The sequence below is a fragment of the Ascidia mentula genome, chromosome 4 (genome assembly GCF_947561715.1).
Source record: "Ascidia mentula chromosome 4, kaAscMent1.1, whole genome shotgun sequence".
NCBI classification, from domain to species: domain Eukaryota; kingdom Metazoa; phylum Chordata; class Ascidiacea; order Phlebobranchia; family Ascidiidae; genus Ascidia; species Ascidia mentula.
Window position 1 is genome coordinate 2,372,568 of NC_138569.1, and position 19,731 is coordinate 2,392,298.

The 19,731-nt window shown below is 38.6% G+C and overlaps 4 protein-coding genes across 4 annotated transcripts; 1 reads left to right on the forward strand and 3 right to left on the reverse strand.

The window, feature by feature from the left end:
- Nucleotides 1–363: 363 nt before the first annotated feature.
- Nucleotides 364–4,433, forward strand: LOC145898392 (protein unc-93 homolog A-like). Its single transcript, XM_082986830.1, has 4 exons — nt 364–511; nt 814–978; nt 1,183–2,052; nt 3,418–4,433. The coding sequence occupies exons 1-4, from the start codon at nt 427–429 to the stop codon at nt 3,915–3,917; spliced, it is 1,620 nt and encodes a 539-aa protein (XP_082842956.1). The 5' UTR covers nt 364–426; the 3' UTR covers nt 3,918–4,433.
- Nucleotides 4,434–5,123: 690 nt separating this feature from the next.
- LOC145898394 (BTB/POZ domain-containing protein 1-like) lies at nt 5,124–10,146 on the reverse strand. Its single transcript, XM_082986833.1, has 10 exons — nt 9,935–10,146; nt 9,485–9,714; nt 8,994–9,166; nt 8,554–8,741; nt 8,339–8,432; nt 7,846–8,050; nt 7,497–7,576; nt 7,122–7,242; nt 6,680–6,820; nt 5,124–6,126 (listed from the first exon to the last, which is right to left on the reverse strand). The coding sequence occupies exons 1-10, from the start codon at nt 10,098–10,100 to the stop codon at nt 5,968–5,970; spliced, it is 1,557 nt and encodes a 518-aa protein (XP_082842959.1). The 5' UTR covers nt 10,101–10,146; the 3' UTR covers nt 5,124–5,967.
- Nucleotides 10,147–10,148: 2 nt separating this feature from the next.
- LOC145898413 (26S proteasome non-ATPase regulatory subunit 8-like) lies at nt 10,149–11,285 on the reverse strand. The gene has a single exon (XM_082986855.1). The coding sequence runs from the start codon at nt 11,210–11,212 to the stop codon at nt 10,403–10,405; it is 810 nt and encodes a 269-aa protein (XP_082842981.1). The 5' UTR covers nt 11,213–11,285; the 3' UTR covers nt 10,149–10,402.
- A 654-nt stretch (nt 11,286–11,939) lies between these two features.
- Nucleotides 11,940–19,479, reverse strand: LOC145898385 (ubiquitin-associated and SH3 domain-containing protein B-like). Its single transcript, XM_082986825.1, has 17 exons — nt 19,313–19,479; nt 19,187–19,240; nt 19,048–19,124; nt 18,886–18,992; nt 18,608–18,809; nt 18,199–18,371; nt 17,867–17,973; nt 17,555–17,668; nt 16,695–16,818; nt 16,376–16,495; nt 15,892–16,030; nt 15,722–15,831; nt 15,177–15,282; nt 14,698–14,769; nt 14,356–14,526; nt 13,680–13,786; nt 11,940–12,948 (listed from the first exon to the last, which is right to left on the reverse strand). The coding sequence occupies exons 1-17, from the start codon at nt 19,420–19,422 to the stop codon at nt 12,817–12,819; spliced, it is 2,025 nt and encodes a 674-aa protein (XP_082842951.1). The 5' UTR covers nt 19,423–19,479; the 3' UTR covers nt 11,940–12,816.
- Nucleotides 19,480–19,731: the final 252 nt, after the last annotated feature.

Sequence of the window (19,731 nt, forward strand, 5' to 3'; positions counted from 1 at the left end):
GAAATACGCTGTCGTCACTTCTCCCAAACGCGAGCTGAATTTGCATAACAAAACGTTCACCCCTTTCCCTTTTTTCCCTCCGTCAGCTGATCGGAGCGTGTTCAACCGTTTCATAGCGTTGTGCGAAGAGTGAGTAGGATCTAGTTTGAGGGCTGTACCTCGACTGATGGGGTTACGCTGTGTTGATGATTACGAATCGGCGTGGGGTCAAAATGCAGCACAAGTTCAATAGTGTTTGTCTAATTACGTGAATACGTCACGAAGGGCGCCAGCACTTTCATGTGCTTTGGCTCGGCGGTTGTTTTAGCAAAACAGGATGTATATTTTACTAACTGGAGTGTCGTTCTCTGTCATTTCAGCTGTTTGCTTTGGTTAGTACTTGGTTTATAAATCGCGGTTTGTATCTATCACGTGCGATCGTGCGCCATGGCGTCTTGCAAATGCCGAAAGAATGTGTATATTCTGGCAGTGGCCTTCCTGTGCAATTTCACGTCCTATATGACCTTAGAAAGTAAGTTAAAGTAGTCTACACATTTCCTGGTGTGTCTTTGTAAATGTTTGAGATAGAGATATCGTGTTGTAACCCGTACACAATTTTTAAACATGAAATGACTTAATGACAAGCATATACAGCATGTGTTATTACAAAACTGTGTGCACGCAAATTTTATTGATACTTTTTTATGACGATAATAACTACAACCCATATATGGTGTTTGCGAACTTGATCCGGTAATTATTTGGTTTATATCAGCCAATACCAACTAAAAGCTAAGGAAAAAGCTTGAACACATCCTTTTGTTTTTTATTTAGGCATGCAAAGCAGTTTAAACCGGTCGACAGGAACCACAGCTTTAAGCTTGCTCTACGCAACCTTAGTGATTTCATCTCTAGTGTTGCCGCCTCTAGCAATCGCCAAACTTGATTGCCGGAAGTCGTTGTTTCTCAGCATTCTTATGTATGCCATCTACACACTAGGTATGTGGGAAAAAAATGTCCGGTTTGTGTTTCAGATAGTGTGACATGGCAAACAGTTTTACCAAATAAGAGTAAATATAAATATTTTTTGCGTTTTGTGTCAAAATAGTTTTGCTTTCAGTCGGTTACAAATCGATTTGCGCAACCATGCAATAATTTTTATGATAATAAAAACTCTAACTTACAGCATAATTTATTTTGCAGCAAACTTCTACCCCAAACCCTACGTCCTCATCCCCGCCGCCGTGATTCTCGGTACGGGCGCGAGCGTTATGTGGGTCGCGGCGTTCTATTACGTCATGCAGGTGGCTCAGCGTCACGCCAAGGAAAAGAACAAAAGCATTGAAGAGGTGACTGGAGATTTTTTCGGCAAGTTCACATCTCTAAGCCATTTTTCAATCCTTATTGGAACCGTGTTCATGTCCGTGGTCTTCGAGAGTCTTAAGATCGAAGACAAAGGCAAGGAAAATATAAACACTTTCACCATGAACTCCACGGAAGCTGGTACACAAACTGTACTCAATTTTACCCCATCGACCACAACACCCTATGCGGAAGCTACAACCGCTCCGGGGACCGACCAGCAGCCGACCTGCGGCCTCTACTACAAGCTGAACTCCCCGGCTAAACACAATCAGATTAGTGACGCTGTGATGTACGTTCTTCTCTCCACGTACCTTGCGTTCAACGTGGTTGCAGCTTGTCTGTGCCTCTGTCTGGAGGAGATCAAAGGCACAGAAACGAAAGAGTCTGCAATCGACGAGGCCGTCTGTGCCTCCATGGCTTCCCTCAATAACCCCGGAAGTCCGCAACTTAGAATCAAGGAGAAAACCGCCGAGGATCCTGAAGCGACAGAAAAACTGATGGAAAATGGAAACAACAACGCGACCGAATCCAAGTCGAACCAAGTTATTGAGGACGATCGTTCAGCGTTCAAACTCATCCGATCCAGTTTAACTTTGCTTTTCACGGACAAAACGGCGTTACTCATGATCCCATTTACTCTACATTATGGCGTCATACAGGGCTTTGTGAGGGGAACGTTCAATGCCTCCTGGATACACTGTGCTTTGGGTAAGTTTTACTGGACTATGATAAACAACAATAAATTACAGGTTAAGACTTTTACGGGATTTTAACTTGAAGTTTAAATTATGGGGTAGGACTTTTGTGCGCCAGAGATCAGTAGCTGCGCTATAAATAAGTCTTCGTCTCAAACTTAACAAATGAAAAGCAAGTTTACTGCGCAGGACATGCAATGGAATTTTTGCGGCTGAAACGTTGCAACTAATATTACGCACAACTATGGCGTATTGAATATTTACGCATAATAAAGCCAACAACGTTGATGTAATGCCCCCTCATTGGTCAGGACAGTCTTGTGTATAGGCCTAATGGGCTCATGCAAAACCTTGGTGCAACTAAAGGGCAATCATTGCGCAAACCTTTGAGCTGTTTAATTGTTTGACTTGGCAATTTTATTGCTGTGTTTGCGCTTTTACGATAAATATACCTATGCAGTCAAGAGACGGTCAACATGTTTTCGGTTTGGCTTAAATCTGGTCGTTATATTTGTTTAACAACAACCTTTGATTGCGGCACTTTACGCTTAAGACGTTTTCTGACCATTATTCAACAAGCAGGGAGTGAGCAATAAGAATTTCGTTGTTGCTGTTGGTCTGTAATCACCTTTTCTGCGTACAAAAGAGGTGCCTTCCACAAATTCAACCTACTTTCTGCACTTCACAAACCAGTCCAAGTTACAGTTGTTCAATGGGCACACAGTTGTCAAATGGGCGCACTTTTAAATGGGCACACCGTTGTCGAAACCAAGCACACAAAAAAGAGATATTTAATGGAATAGTGATGGATCTGTTACGAGCTGTACGTGCGTGCATCCGACTTTACGACGCGAGGCGCGTCGACTCGTTTAGGTTTATCGACAATTTAAACAAACATCACCTCCATTCATTCAGGCGCACAGTCGCATAACAGCTGTGTGTTACTGCACGGGCAAACATGTTATTACGAGCAAGGGTCGATTTGAAAACTGACGTCGGGGTCAAACCATTCATGCTGTGTCATGAGTTCCCCCGCCATCGAGTGTGTATAGGCGGCTCGTTGCTCGGTCGCCCGAGATCAAAATATATTGTTCCTTGTTTTGGAGTGGAGGGTTCTTACGACAAAGTCGTGTAAACTGTTATTTGTTTAATGTCTGGTGTCACGAAACAAAAAATATACACGGGGTGCAACAAAATTTCGATTCAAACTGAAATGTAAACTGCTGTGAATGCATGGATGTGTTACTTCATTCTGCATTTGATGATGACTCCGTACTGGCCAAAGGGAGCATTTTACTTTTTTTTGTATTGTTTAATGTAAAGGTTTCTTGTAAAATAAACTGTAAAGAATGTGAAAAACAATGTGCATTAATTTCAGGAATCGAGTACGTGGCTTACGTCACTTGTATGTATGGGGGTGTGATGATCATCGGTTGCTTCGTATTCGGCCAATTGTTGAGGATTACAACTCACTTGAAGATCTTCGTTTGTTCCATGACCTTCGAAGTGATCCTACTCATCATCACCCTCCTATGGGAACCTGCACCGGACGGCCACTCACAAGTGTGGATCTATTTCCTTCTGCCCTTCGGTTTCGGCATCTGCCACAGTTCCTTGTCCAGCCAGCTCGGCAGCGTCTACAGCAGGTTATATAGCGACAAAAAGAAGGCCGGCACCGCTCTGCTGCAAGTGTGGAACCCGATGGGTTCAGCCATCGCATACGGCCTGAGCGGTACCTTGCTGCCTGTGCATTTGGTGGCTCTGGTGATGACAGTGTGCATTGTAGGTACTGTTATGTATGTTGCTGCGGAAAAAATAAGGAACAAACCTTATCGTAAGTGCAACGCCTCCAGTTGCTGTGCTTGGACATCGGAATGAGGAATATTTTTGAAGAAAGAAGGGTGGTTGGAACTTCGCTGGCCTGTTTTGGAGCCAATAAAGCATCACGGTGCCTTCAAGCCCTTGTGGCTAAGCCAGCGAATCTGCAGCAATGACTGCTTAGAAAATTTTGTAATTTTAGCAAACGAATTGAAATACCTGGAGTCTACAGACCATCGCCATTTTCCGCAGTCATTTGCATATATTAGCTAGCCACATTGCAATGTTATATTCACTATTATTGTAAACATGGCTTGCCGTCATGCCTTTTAAAGTGCCAATTGCTTTATCCTCATTTGCATATTAGATCAATACACTTACGCAAATCAGAAAACCGGCTGCTGCTGGGCAGTTTTGCCGAAGATAAACAATGGCTATATTCCCAAAAAAAAAAAACATAAAACCATTTATTGAAGTGCAGAAATGAATTTTCTGCAGCAATGCTTGCAATGCTGAAACATTTCAATATTTGCTCGAAGGCAAGTGAAAATACAGCTGGGATAACGCGCCATAAAAATGCCAACGAATACATCAGTATTGCAAGCTGGTATGTTCAAGTTTGTTGTTGGCGGCTTTGGCGTGAGAGGTTGCTGTTGAATGCTTGTTTGCGGTGTTAGCAAGTCACCTGACTGCGTTGACACAAAGTCAACTATTTAACCTTTTAAACAGCAACCAATTTTACCTCTTTGACCTTTAATAAAGCATCAGTTGTGGGTTTGATTTTGTAAAATACGACCCTAATCCTTTTCAAAAATACTGTTACGGCACGCAAAGTTTTCAAGTCTAGACTGTGTGCAGAAATTAAAATTACAACCTAACAGTGGTTTTCGGTAGTTACAAGTTTATGGACTCGTTTTGAAAATCACAAAAGATTGTTGTAAATTTCGATGACCTGACAAACGCTTGTGGTTCTTTAACCACGTTTCGCTAGAGTTGTAACAGACACAGAAGTAATTGTTTCGACAAAATGAAACAGAATAATTGGTTGTTAAATTCCGTTGTATAGCATTGTTCCCAAAAGTAAGAGATTTTAAGGCCTTGTTTTGCAGTAGCTTGCTAAAATAATGTCGTTTTTATCACTGTCGCCCTCTAGCTGGCTGTGCAAGGTGGATTTTTATTTGTTTCAACATTTTTAACATAAACTTCCTGTCATTCTTTCTGTCTACTCAGCAGTTTAGAAATCAGCAAACAGATATTTTTCGCGGAGAATAATACTGTTATGTAATTCACAGGGGCTCACAACTAAGCACACCAAAAGCAAATGCGTTTCGTTTGCGAATAATGCTACACAAAAAGCATCACAAACGTCAGTCCACAACAAAACGCACAAGGTAGAATATGAACAGAGGCCACACAATTTCCTTGTCTTGTTGATACTTATGACAATGTTATTGTTCTGTGATTAACATTTCAAGCTCTTTTTCAAAAACAAAAATCGTAGATGTTGTTTAAATAGGCGGAGGCCCAGCTGACGACCTATAGTTACAAGTGGTGTAATTTCGTCCTTGGTGTTTGTGATGAAAAGCGATGGGCGTTTGCGATGAGCCACAGGGGACGGTCGTTGATTTAACGCCTCTGGAAACCAAAATGGCTACAGGCGGAGAGAGTATGAAGACAAATGCGATTTTACAGTTAGTTTAACAGCTTAACCTATGTAGTAACCGGCCTAACGTTGTGGTATTGGAACCGCAAAAACATTGTTAACATTACTGGCAAGTTAATATTTTGAAGGGATCAGTTTGGCAGTGGTCGTTTTGCAATACACCACCGTTGCTGAGCGGAGTTTTTGTTCAAGCCAAAGCAGTAACTGCTGCATTCCGGTTCACAGACCGTGGTTCACGAGTGTGCAAAGCTGATTGAAGCTCGTAAAAGTTAGGACACTGTCGCCGCTCCAGTTTAACTGCGCGTCGACGTCAAAGCACAAGCCGCCAGTTCAACACGGTAGAGTCACAGCAAACACAGTCGCCGGTGGGACAAAAAGCGCTGCTACGACATCGTGAAAGCGATAAATAAGGAAAAATAGATAAACGCTGAAGACCGTTGACCCCATTCAGGTGTAATAAATGAGTTCTGGAATTTGCCCGTCTTCAACAGAAGTCCCGTTGTTGTTTCCAGGTGCAAACTGGAAGGTGAAAACGGTTTGACCCTCGTTCTGCGTTTCCTTGACAACGCGCCGGTGGCCGCGTGTGCCGTAATAACTGTCCATACCCTGAACACACAAACTGCACCGTGAAACAAATATGACGTATTGCAAGAAGACGATGGTGACAAATTATCATGGAAACTTGTCCAATCAGATATTTTCGGGTGATCTTTTGCCTGGCTTTGCTATTGCATTGTTCGTATCAGACTAAACATAAACTTACCTAAAGTTGATATTTGGGTCATAATAATTACCCGACATGTTGGGTACAAAAATTTACCCAAAGTGTGTGTTTTGGTGATAAGAATGATTTGTGACCCACAAAAATTGGGTTACTGCGAACTTAATTTTTGCTGGGTTGTTTTCGCATCACAAAACCATTATTGCAAGTTTTTTTTATCAATGCTTTATTTACACTACAGTGTAAAAGTATCACTAGTTTGCCTCCACAAACATGGTGTCCCGTTCAACTAAAGCCTAGAAATGTTAAACACTGTAGAAAAATCAACAAAAAAAGACCACATCGCAAACCAATTAATACACGAAAAGTTTTAAACTCTGTATGACTGTGGTTTGTAGATACTAAAAATAACCGAAGTGTCCAAAATACTTTACTCACGTCTAGTGTTGCCGAGGCGATGTAGTTTAAGTTGGGTTTGATTTCTATGGGCTGTTTAAACATGACACGGAAAGTTTTGTCTGATCCGTCACAACTGAAGCCGGTGTCGTTCTGACCCAAAACCGTATCGTTTAATACAATCTGAAAATAAAGCAAAAAATAAGATAAATTCACTCGGGGTTGCATTATTTCTGTTATGATAAACACTCGCCCATACTGCGACCAAAACTTACGTAACCTTAAAGCTGATTTATTTATATCGCACGACCAACTAATTAGTGAAGACAACGGTTTATACATGTTGAGGTGGGAAATCTTTGGCAATTTCTGGACATATAAATAAAGTAATATTCTTGTGCATAACTTAATTAACCTTACTGAGAGACAAATTAATGCAACAGTCTTTTCGTGTGTAAGGTTATGCCTTAACTGCGCCACCTACCTGTATGTTGACTTGGAAATCAGACGGCCCGCTGATGGCGCCATACAGTCCAAAGCCGACCACATAAATCTTCCGGTTGACGCTAAATCGAATTCTGTCGCTCGTACCAGAGTAACCCCATCTGTGACGTAACAAACGATATTCTTACGTAAGTGTTTGTGGGGTCGCATGAAAAAAGGCAGCAAATACGTGGATACAGGATGCTCCTATTTGTACTTTGCAAAATGCAGAAACGTAGAAGCAAAATCTAGAGTAAAACTAGAGTAAACTTTGTCATTTTTATCAATAAATATCCATAATTTAGTAAGCGTTGGCTTGAAACACTTCTTTGTAAATAACCATGAAGCATAACCATGGAAACAATCCCCTTTTTACCTTTCGGCGACGTCTCGGAATCTTACAACGCTTTGTTCTTTTCCTGTTAAACTGCAACGAGGTCGGTCGGAGAAACGAACCTAAAAACAAAAAACAACACATCAAATTACATTAGCTTGATGGTTTCGTAAAGCAATCCTTGGGGACAAAAGCAGCAGCAATCAAACACTAATTCGTCGTAATTACAAACATAATGTTGATATGTCATTAATTGATCAATTCTTAGATCCAACCAGCTCATAAGGAATTAAACAGAATACGACAATCACAAAAATTTCTTATGTAGGTAGCTTAACAAAGTTAAATGTAAGTAGATATTACGACACAAATACGGTGGAATGCACTGTACCCTGGGTTTGGGGTTGAGGGTATAATACAGGAAAAGATCAACCACTTCCCGATCTGTCAGTAACCCAGACTGGGCCGGACCCTGAGCAAATTCTTCCACTGACATGAGGGGAAAACGCACAAGGGAAATTGCTCCACTTAAAACTTTCCTCTTGTTGTCTTTGGTCGGATCAAGCTCCTGGCGGTGACATTCGGCTTCAGCCCATCTACATGTGGAATTAGTATAATTTAAACTAAATTTAACATTTTTTAGAGTTTATTCAGCATAAACCAGTGGTTCCCAATCTGTGAATCATGAAGATATTTTCTAATGGGTCACATTATGTTATTTTACAAAACAATTTTGTCTTATTTCAAATGAAATTATTGTCAGATATTTAGACCCTAACACAAAAAAAGTTTGGAAACCAATTGCATAATAAGGCATTGCAAATCTACAAAAAATATTCTTTCGGTGATTAACATTTCACACATAATTTGAGCTTTATGTTTACCTTTCCATTGCTGGAAATATGTTGCTTTCAGTTATTCCAAGAGTGTCCCTTTCCAATACTGAAACCAACGTGTTGTAATCTATGTCCGTGAAACCTGAAAAAAACATCCATAAATTACCAAATTTATTTGTTAGAAGACATGAAGAAAACAATTTATGTTAGAAGTAAAGAACAATTAATGTCAGCTTCATATGTCACCACACTGGCCTGCTTACCATCAGCGTTCAAAGCTTCTCTTGTGTTTTTGTCAATACAATCCAAACATAAGGTGGCCAGTTGTGGTTCATCAAACAGTCTCGCTTGTGTAAGAAGCATAAATGCGTTGTCGGGACTCAAATTTTTCTTCAAGAATTCTACACAGTGGGCCTCAAGGGCAGGAACTGCATATTTCTTGGCTGTGTATCTGGCAAAAATGGGGCCCAATGTTAATGGATACAATATCAAATATTCAGGAATTAATAAAATTTAATGTTGTAACTACAAAATAAACTTGGCATTGGCAATCTTCAGGTATATCAAACAAATAGACTTTTCACACAAAAAACATATTGTTCACAAAAACAACATTTGAACCGTTTTAATGCCCTTTAGTTTGCATTGAACAAGTTTCTTGCACAAATTTGTATATTTGAAGGTTATACAACTACCAACTTACAATGTGGTCATGACCGTCTCTGGGCCAATATGGACTTCATCTGTATAAAGAAATCTTAGCAGAGCAAGAAAGGCAGCAGGTTCAACATCGGGCAATTCTACTTCATTGGACTGTGTTGCCAATATGCTATTAAACATAGCATCGAACACGGCACTCCCCACAGATAATATAAACTAAAAGAAATTAACAAAACACTGGAAAAAACTTTATAAATACTTATACTTGTAAAGGATTTGACCATGTTGCGAGGATCAAGAATTTTAATTAAAAATTCAGTTGATTTAGAAACATTTAATATTTTACTGTAGCACAAATGCTTGTGGTGCCTTATCTATGAAACCACAGTCTATGAACGTTTAGTCAAGGCTTTGTTACAAGCAATAAGCCCAAGTTGGTTGAACTTGAATTATATTCAGTCACACAAATAAAATGTTGGCATAACTCTGTGATAGCTTACCAGAGTAGGCAGACGTACACAGATTTGCACTTACCCTATGTGCAGGAATGTGTTGTGAGGTTACTCCTCGACCAACAAGGAAATGCACATCTGATTGCAACTCGTTGTTAAAAAGATACTGGAATCTATCCTTAATGGTGGCTTTGGTTGCTTGCCAGTTGTACATAGGATTAGCATTAGGTCTTAATCCTGGCACTTCATGCCCTAATGGTGGAACAGCTTGCTGTAATGGTCGTCCACCTCTTACATGTTGAGGGTTTGCACCTGTCAGAAACATGGGAGAAATGTAAATTGACATATAAACATGTATATAAGAAATAATCTGTTAATTGTTAACCATACTACAAAGTAACAACAAAATGAAAATCAAAAGCTTGGACACTAAAATGTCTAAGACTTCCACAAATATTAAATCTTCCAAATCTTTACAGGTAACGATTCAGCAGCACAAATATGCCAGAGTTTACAAAACATAAAAACCTACTTCTGTTTGGTACTCCAGCAACTGCCCCAACCACAGGCCTTGCAGGTCCAGCTTCTTCGGCAGGTTGGTGATTTCCCCCAACAATAGCATAGGCTATTCCTGCTGGGGGGTCCCTGGCGTTATTTTCATTAACATCGGCATTTGCACCTTCAGCAGCATTTGCCATGAAAATGATACTACGTGTTACCAGCTCTATTTAAAAAATGTTATGTTTACCTGAAAAGACACAAGCATTGTGATGCGCGTATGTGGTTGCCAATTTAAAGCAGCATTGAAAACAATTTTGATCAAAAAATTTAGTAGCAGTTTTACTTCAAAATGAATAACAATGTACTGCGGTCAACACAAACCAAAAACGTATGTTCGAAATCCACTGAACACAATACACATTTGTGGAACTTTTTAAATCATTTATTTTGAGCTAATGTCAATTTCCTACAATGCACTTTCAACAAACAATATTTAAACTTAAATAATCATTTCCAGTTCACGGGCATAGTCGATCATCTGCTTTGCAAGGTCATCAGAGGGCAGCAAATGGGCATCTTCACTTTGTTTTGCTGTGTGGAAGTGGAAGCATTTGTCAGCCTCTAGTTTCCAATTCTTTTTTGTGACATACTGATTCATTTCAGTCTGATCCTCAAAGTACAACATCCGCAAAGCCTCCTGGTAGGAAATGCTGGTGTAGGACTTCTCCATGCAAGCTGCGATTTCATCCCGTATTGTGTTCAGTAAAATGTCGATAAAGAAGTTGTAGGACTCGGCAGGAACATTACCTTTTGCCAGAAACAGTTTGTTGTAGTTTCCTTCCATTAAATATTGCTCAATAGCCACTGGGTGCTTAATATACTCGTTGTTTTGAATGTCAGCAGCAGGAAGTCGTTCCAGTTCAGTGTGGAAATCAGCTACACGGTTTTGGGCCAGGAGACATAGCAAGTTCAGTCCCAACAGCTCCTGCTTGTATGGAGACTCTAGATGCGTGATTTCTGTTTCGTAATCCAGATAGTAGCACTTTAACTGGGACATGTAACGTTCAAATGCAGGAATGTCTTTTTTCAGTATGCTTAACTGAGCCCCGATTTCCAAAACATTTCTGGCTAAAACAAACTCTTGGTCGCTGTAAGAACTCTTATCGGAGGGCAAAAACTTAAGTTGAGTCAACGCAATTTTTAAGTTACGCAACTGCACGCTACATTTCTCCAAATCCGGAGTTTTCTTCGTGAAATCGTGTTTCAACGACTCGTACATTTTAGCAGCTTCTTGCAAACGGGAAGGCATCTTTTTTACACAGAAAAACACCCGTGTCACAAATAACAAATTTCTCGTTGATGAACAATGATGATCAACAAGTTCCAAGCTGCAGTTCCATAAAAATCATACTCTTTACGGTTGAGTAGTTTTGCTGGACAGGTTTGGATAACAGTTATTTTAAGCTAAATAATTTAAACCAGCGATTTAATGGAGTCTAATGGAAGTTTTGGCTGGTGTATGTTTTCATAAATGATCGAAGCAGACCAATACACACTACAGATATGTAGAGGGACGCAACTGCATTTTTTTATTGGTGCCTGATATCTGGTTGGTATGAATTTGTTGGTAAAATTCCTTACCTGTTTTGCATCTGTGTATTTCGCACGATTGCTTCATGTTTACACTCCGTGATTCCCATTACCAACATACACCAAAAACAACAATCATGTTGGTCCATTTTACGCACACTGCTGTTACAGGTTACACACCATGCATTTTGATTATTAAAGTACAAAAAGTTCAATTGTGAAGCTTAGTTATCTTCTTAGTAGCCTAATATAAACATAATAAGTTATTTACAAACCGAATTTTCGGGGGTGAAGTTTTCCAGCATTGTATGGGCTATTTTGTTCATACTAAAGATGTACAAAACCGTGAGTTATGTTCCTAAGGGGTTATTTGTAACTAGGGTCCATAGAATTCAAATTGTTGAAAAGTTTGAGAACCCACTGAAAAGAACAAACTTTAGTGAGATTGGTCGAGTTTATAATGCCCACTAAGCGAGGAAGCGCAAATACCAACAGAAGCACACGAATTGGAAGAAACAAACAAACTACAATTAACACAATCCGTTTAACAATTCACTAAAACACGACCAGTCGAAATAAAACGTAGAGCTAAGTGCAAAACAAGTATGAACAATTATCTTGCAAAGTGCAAGTTCCAGGATGAATTTCGTGTACAAAGATTATGAACAGACACGTAACCGGGTAAACGTTTTCTGGTTTAAGCGAAGAAGAAAACAGATGACAACACGATAATCTCAAAACAGGCAAAGTTTGCATAGTCTGTCCGCGGACAGATGACAACTGGTGTTTTCGGAGTCCCATCAATAGTTCACTATATGACCACAAACCAAAGTTACGTCAACAACAGCATGATTTCCATTTTCACAAACACTATGAAATGAATAGGTGCGCAAAAATATACCGCTATGTCTTCGAGTAGTTACGAATTGGTAAATAAACGACATATTGTGACGACAAATAGATGTTTTGATATGATGTCGAAGAAAATAATGAAGTACTTTTCAAACACTGATTAAGTATGGGATGAAGGTAATGCAAGACAAATGAATACTCGAGCGTATATGGCGTGTCTAAAATTTGTCAGATAATCCGTAAAATTTGTGTCAAATGACAAATAGAATTTTATGTTTAACTGTAATTCGAAGTGTTTGCGGAAGTATTTGCAAACAATATTACATAACGGAATTGTTGGAGCGAAAAACATTTTCAACAAACACGAAACTAAGGCACATTTTCACATTGAACCAACAAAACAACCAGGTAGTTTCCATTGTGCGTGTACTGCATCAACACGTGGCCCCGAAGATAAAGTTCACGGATGAATTATCCTTGCATAACTGTCCAGTCAAAGGTAGGGTTGGGTGCGTGGATGAGAGAGGGGTAAGGTGGTTCTACAAGCTGCCAAACACCAAGATCCGGGAATTCCTCCACGACTATCGACCCACAGTAAGGAACCTGAATACAAGCAAGAGATCATCAACACACTATGATATTTCTTCCATTTTTTTTTGAATTCGTAGCAGTGAAGGATAGAGATATTTTATCAGGGGGCGTTACAACTCACAGCTCATTGTGATATGAGTAGAAAGCTGTATATGTGGTTTACAAAACACGGTGGCAAGTAAGAGTTTTAACACATTTTGGGGCCCCCTGATCTGGTATATAATTACCTCATTGTGAAACGTTCATTAATTCCCGTTTTTCATAATTTAGTTTTAAAGATAAGCCTTCAAGCGGGAGTACAGGCCGTGAAACGCACCAGGGCCATACGAGTTTAGGGATCACACGATCTTTGCCTTTTACTTAAAATGCGTCATGTAACAGTAGGACACAAAACCATACAGCAAACTACACCAATCTCTCAATCACAAACATGTCTTGACCATTTTTGGGACTAAAAATTAAATTAACTACACGAGTTATGTCGGGCCCCTCGCTTCCACAGATATATAACGGTGGTTAACGTAACTTGATGGTTATGAATTTCCCCCTAATTAACTGTAATTGTTGCACAATGCTATTGTCCATATTCACGTTTAGCCTATGGCTTGCGTCTGAAACAAACCGTGGTGTTACTCAATCAGGAAACTTCATTTAAGATTTCAAAAGCAGGAAATGCCCTAAGTTCAGACCCTCATGCTTACGACAACAAATGTTTTTGGCAAACTTATCAGAGAGCCACAAACCTTTGTAACAATGCTTACGAATTCCGGCATCGCTCTGGGACTTAGTCCTTGAATTTGCCTCGACAAGCTGTCAAGCGAACCGGCATGGCCCACAATCAATATGTCTCCTGCAAGGCAAAACACCTGTTATCATCAGAACACGTGACTAAATATCAACTGAAAAACACTACTGATTAAAAAGGTGAATTTCTTGACACAAGTTTGGCAAAATACACTATTACAAGGTAAGAAATAAATTGTCTTGGCCGCAAACAAACAAACATGAGTGAAAGCAAACTTTTGATGTAGAAGTTCTCATCAGTTCAGCTTGGTGTGATTATGGACGATTTTGTCGACCAAACAGCCCGGCTGCACTGCCGAGACCATATCAGTATGCATTCACATACTAATTCATATTATTGGCTTCATGCTTTTTGAATAACGTTGTGCAACAAAAGTTAACTTAATTTAGTATTACACATCAAGAGAAAAGCTTTCCGTGCCAAAGCCTGTAGTGTAATGCCTTGTTGCTGAAATTTGGTATTTCCAAAATAGACACAGCAAGATTTGCAAGAAACGCAAAATAGTTGCAAACCGCTACCGGATCAACGCCAATATTTCTCTGGCGAGGTGGAATATTGCCAAAATGCACAAACGCTATCTGTGAATCCCGCAAAGCGCGCCTATTTAACCTTGCCTTTTGTTTCCTTGATAATGCTGCTAAGCAATTGGTTTCCTCGTTTGAAGTAATCATTGCACCGTTCGTTCAAAGGTAAATCGTCTGGTTTAAACTTGGCTTTGTACGATTTGTCGACGTTAATACCGAACGTGGCGAGGGAATTGGCATCGAGGAACTTGGGCAATCCACCTGTTGTTGCACATAAAAAAAATATTTCAGTTCCACAGGAGCTAGAAGTACATTGGAACTATATACAAATAAACATGTACATTACAAAAACAGTGGGTTTATTTATTGTCATTCATGAGCTATTTTTTACCCTTTAGCATTAAAAAGTGTTAAAATTAAAAAAAATTTTACCTGCACTCCATTTCATCCACTCGTACAGCCCGAGGTCAATTTTTATGGATTGTTTTCTATCTTGCTCCATACCTTAATGAGTAGCATTCGTGGGACGATGTTTAAAACCAAATACTTTTACTATCTTAAATCAACAAAATATTTGGTCCACACTAACATTTTAGCACTGCCTGGAACCAGCAGTTTCTTAAATCTTCCATTTTGTTTTTTCAAAGGTTGTGATTTAAATTCAAAATAAAACTCAAATTATCATAGTGAGCTGCAGAAAGGGTCACTGATTCGACCTAACAGGTCTCATTAGTGCAGGTATAGTGTGACCTACAAAGATCTTATCAGCTAAACAGCCGACAAGACTTCCACTTTGTGGTGACTATACATTATCGGCTCTATTGCTTGAACATTATTCAATTATGCTTCAAAGTATAATTAAACCAGGATCACATTTAGAAAAATGCCTACACTGGTCAAGGAAGTTTTACCTTGCAAAATAGCTGTGGCTGTTTGTAGGCATCTCAGAGAAGGACTGGAGTAAACGTTTTCAACAGAAACACCAATTTGTTTTAGTGCTTGTCCCGTCAACATAGCCTGAGAATGAAAGTTTTGACTGTACATAAAAATCCCTTAAGTACCACAAACATATGTCATGTAAGTACTTTCATTTCATTTATAATAAATGCTGAAAAGACAATAGCGAATCAACCGTAATGTTTAGTGCCAGCTGTTGCGGAGATAATGTGAATCGACCACAAACAAACATCTTTCTCTATGCCCTTCTCATGAAAAGGCATAGAGACAATAACATGAAAACAAAATCTTTCACATGTTGATTCATTTTAGATCTATTTTCAGCAAAATGTTTTGTTTTTTATAGTTTCAAAGTGGTCTTACAAGCTTTACAATAAACCATGTAAGATGTAAATATTGAACATCATAATGTAAACAAAGGTGGGCCTCATGAACCAAAACCATCACATTGTATGGCTCTATTTTGCATAATTCAAGTAGGGATTTAGTTATGACTAACCTGATGGACGCCCATTTCAGTTATAGGACTGTCATGGTTAAAATCCCTGGGACCACCCAGACGATTTGGTAACTTCTTTGGCATGTTCAGGTTTTTACGAATGTAATTACCTGAAATTATCACATGTAAATCATATTGTCAGATTAACAACTTCACTTTGGGGTATTTACCTTTCTCGTCGAATGACAACTGTATCCATTGCTTTCCAAACGTGACGTCAACTCGCTCACAATGTCGGAAAATATAAATTCTCCTTGAAGTTTTATTGACTTTCGTTAAAACAGGGGTTTGACCTTTGGGTTTCTGAACCTGGGTGGAAAAAAAGTTCGTCTTAACAAATTTACAAGGTATCACATACACTTTTACCCTTTAATATTTCACTTCTTCACAATCCATATTTTAAAGGGCAACACAGTCAATGAAATAATTATTGCTTCTATTGTTTATGCATATTCAAATATGATATACATTCATGCAACAACGTGTGTGTCATGTTGTGTTGCTTGTATGCAGGGCATTTAGTGCTACATGTTTACATATAACTACATTGTGCAGACATTAAGCTGTATTGTTTTGCAAATAACCTGCACCGTGTAGCAGAATGTACATAAGCATTAAAGAGTAACTGAACTAGTTTAATTGACATGATCATACCATTGCATATACATCATCTTTAGGAGGTCTAGGAGGGGGCTCAGAATTGCTTGAGGAGGCTTTTGAATTTTGTTCCTTAGAGTTTGGAACAGAGGAATTCTCTGGTACGGTCGCCATGTCCTGAAATAAATGATAAAAATAATGCAGATTTGTTTATACGAAAAAAAATTATTTATTTTGCACCAGAACATTTTAGTAATGTAATTGTTTATGGGTATTTAAAACTGTTTATTATCTAGTCTGGTTCAACTAACCTTGTGCTATTTGCACTAGTTAATTGCACAAAAGAGAAAGTCTTAGTATATTGACTTATTCCTACCTTTTTAAGGAGGCTTTGTGAGGATGAGTATCCAGATGTGTGGAATTCATCAGCACCCTTTGAGTAGCGCCGCGTTAACTTCGCATCACTTCTTGCTCTCGTGTTTCCGACAACAACAAAGTTTCTGTGACAAAACAATCACACTTTGTACAACATACGCTGACTTTCTTCTGCAGGCATAAGGCATAGCCTATGGCACCAGCAAGAGTTGTGTGGTTACAGTTTGTTTATTTATTACTTGGTGGTTTGAACTTGCGAGTGCAAGCAGGGGGCACTACATATTTAATCGATCAGTTTATCAACTGTATGTACTGGCTGATTTCATAACGATCAATTTAATCTAATTTAAAAAAGGGTTTGATTTCATAAATTGGTGGTATTTATATATATATATATAAATGTTGCATAAAAAAGAGTAAGATTGCATGATATAAAATGTAACTAAGAAGCACATTTATGACACATTTTTTAATTACACAATATTTAACATAAAAACAAAATTTTTCTGTCAACCATACATTTCAAAAAGTGTTTGATATCTTGGCTGTGTATTAGTAAGCTTTAAACAATGCGTTTTAATAGCTGCCCAAGTTCTTAGAAACAACAGGAAAACGCCTCTTTAACACCTGCCCTGATGTAAATTACATGCTTCAAATAATGTCATGCATGAAAATTAGCCTGCAGGCATCCGGTTGTTACAGGGAGAATTTAAACACCCACTACAATTTAGTAAAGACAACTTTCAAAGCCCGCAAATATCCTAAAGTTATCTTTATGAATAATTCAACTCTGGTACATATAGTTTTCTTTGTCCATTTTCTTAGTGTTGCAAGTAGGCGTAAAATTTCATTTTATCTTACTTGTGTACGGTCCACGTATCTGTGTCAGTTGACTTCTCTGTATGAGTTGCAGGAAAAAAACCACTACAGCCAGTCATCCACGACGTTCCGTAAAACCATCCTTCGAAACCTGATCTACAAACAATGATATACTGTTACATGAAACAGAAGCAATTAACATTACACCCATACATTTGCAACACTCACAAGTGAAATATTTTAAATAAATCAGTGTTAAAATTACATTGTTTTTGAAAACATAATGGACCGCATTGCAAGTAGTAAACAAAAAACATTGTATCATAGGAAATACCAGTCACACTCTGTACCTACTTTGATAAGTTAGCTACATCCTCAGGTCCAACAAATACACAGTCGCCATTAATAAGTTGAAGATGATTATCTGATGTTGGAGTGTAGGGGTACAAAACTCGTAAAGTCTTCAAAAAAGAATATAAATTGTAACTCCGACATGTAGAAAATAACACAAGAAAACCCAGGCAAAGAAATTTAAATATAATAAAAATTGCAATAAGACAAAGATTTAGTTGATAATCTTAACAAATAAATTTAGTTAATAAATAACACCCTTAATAATAAATAACACCCTTAAACTCCAATTAACAATTCAAGTAAACACACAAACTACAAATATTATGTCTGACCTCACAATCACCAAACTTGGGGTCCTTGGAATAAAGTCTGATTTCCCAAGTCGATGGTTTTTTTAGATCTACCTGCTTGGCCAGAGTTTCCAATTTTTCAAACTTGTTTGCTGGGAATTTGTAAGCCAAGGTGATGTGTAATTGTTTGTTGCTGTGAGACTCAACTTTTACATCTGCACAAAAATTACAAAACATAGACTATAGGAATCAGCCCAGTTGGATTTGGGGTGACTGGCGGACCCGTCCTCACTTAAATATTTTTAGATGGTAATAAGTTTATGATGCTTTAGATACATCATAGCACTGCAAATCATTATTTTTGCTCTATAAATGTACTATGTTATAGATATTGAATTTACAAGCTCAAACACAAAGGTAAACAGAAGCACATCTTAGAATTCTTATTTACCTGCTAGTTTCTGAGCCTCCTCTGCAAAGTAGTCTGAAAGTTTTCGAAGATAAGTTGCTGCCTGTTCTTCCAGGAACAGCCCGACATAGTTTTGTGTTGAAAAATATTCAAGGTTAAATGTTTGGGGGCAGGGATCTTGGGATGCTCTTTTACAAGCATTCTTCATCGCTCTCACAAGCTTGGATACATTTTCATCTTTGCACTTAAAATATTGTAAGTCAAGTCAACCGGTGAAAACACAAGGTTACATAATCAAACACTTGCAAATAATTACTAACTTTGAAGAATGAACACATTGTGACATGGGGGAAAGAAGAATGTACACCATTTCGACCACAACATAGGGATTTTTGCCAAAACTCTTCAAGTTGCACACCAAGGGGCCCTACAGAAAATTGTGTTAAATACAGAAAGAAAACAGAATTTAAGATACAACTGACCTGCAGGACACGCATATAGGATGAACTCTCTTGGAGTTATTTGATCCAAAGTTGGATCTTTAACATGAGCGAAAATCCTATGTAACAACATTAGAAATTAGGCCTGAATTAAACCTAATTACAACGTTCCAGTTCGTACCAATCACATGCAACTTGGACTCCAGCATCTCCTGTTGCTGCCAATGCTTTGAGTCTGCAAAAGAATACAAGGTATTTAACTTACTATTTTAAGTTAGTTAAGGCTCGCTAATCTTGGAAGACTTACGCTCGTTCCTTGGGGAAGCCCATGCTCGACAGCACCTGCAATGAAGAAGTGTTGCGCAGTAGTGTGTCAGCTGCATTTTGCTGCAAAAATAAAGCTTGTTCCTCACCCATCGTCGACTTAACAAGAAAAAACACGGAACTGCATGAAATAGAAAACTAGCAGGAAGGCGAACGACCTACAGGTTGGGACTTTCCCCAATATTTTGCGCGGAAGCGGAAATAAAATAATTTTTTTACTCAATGATTTTCATCACTCCAACTGATGAAGGTATGAACCAAGTCTTGGCAACAACTTTGTAACCACAAAATATATTTGAAAGCGTGGATTAAATATACTGCTAAATGCATGATTTTGGGTGCAGTATTTGCAAAACATACAATTTAAGATGTTGCTTCAAAAGTATTTTTACTAAGTTTTGA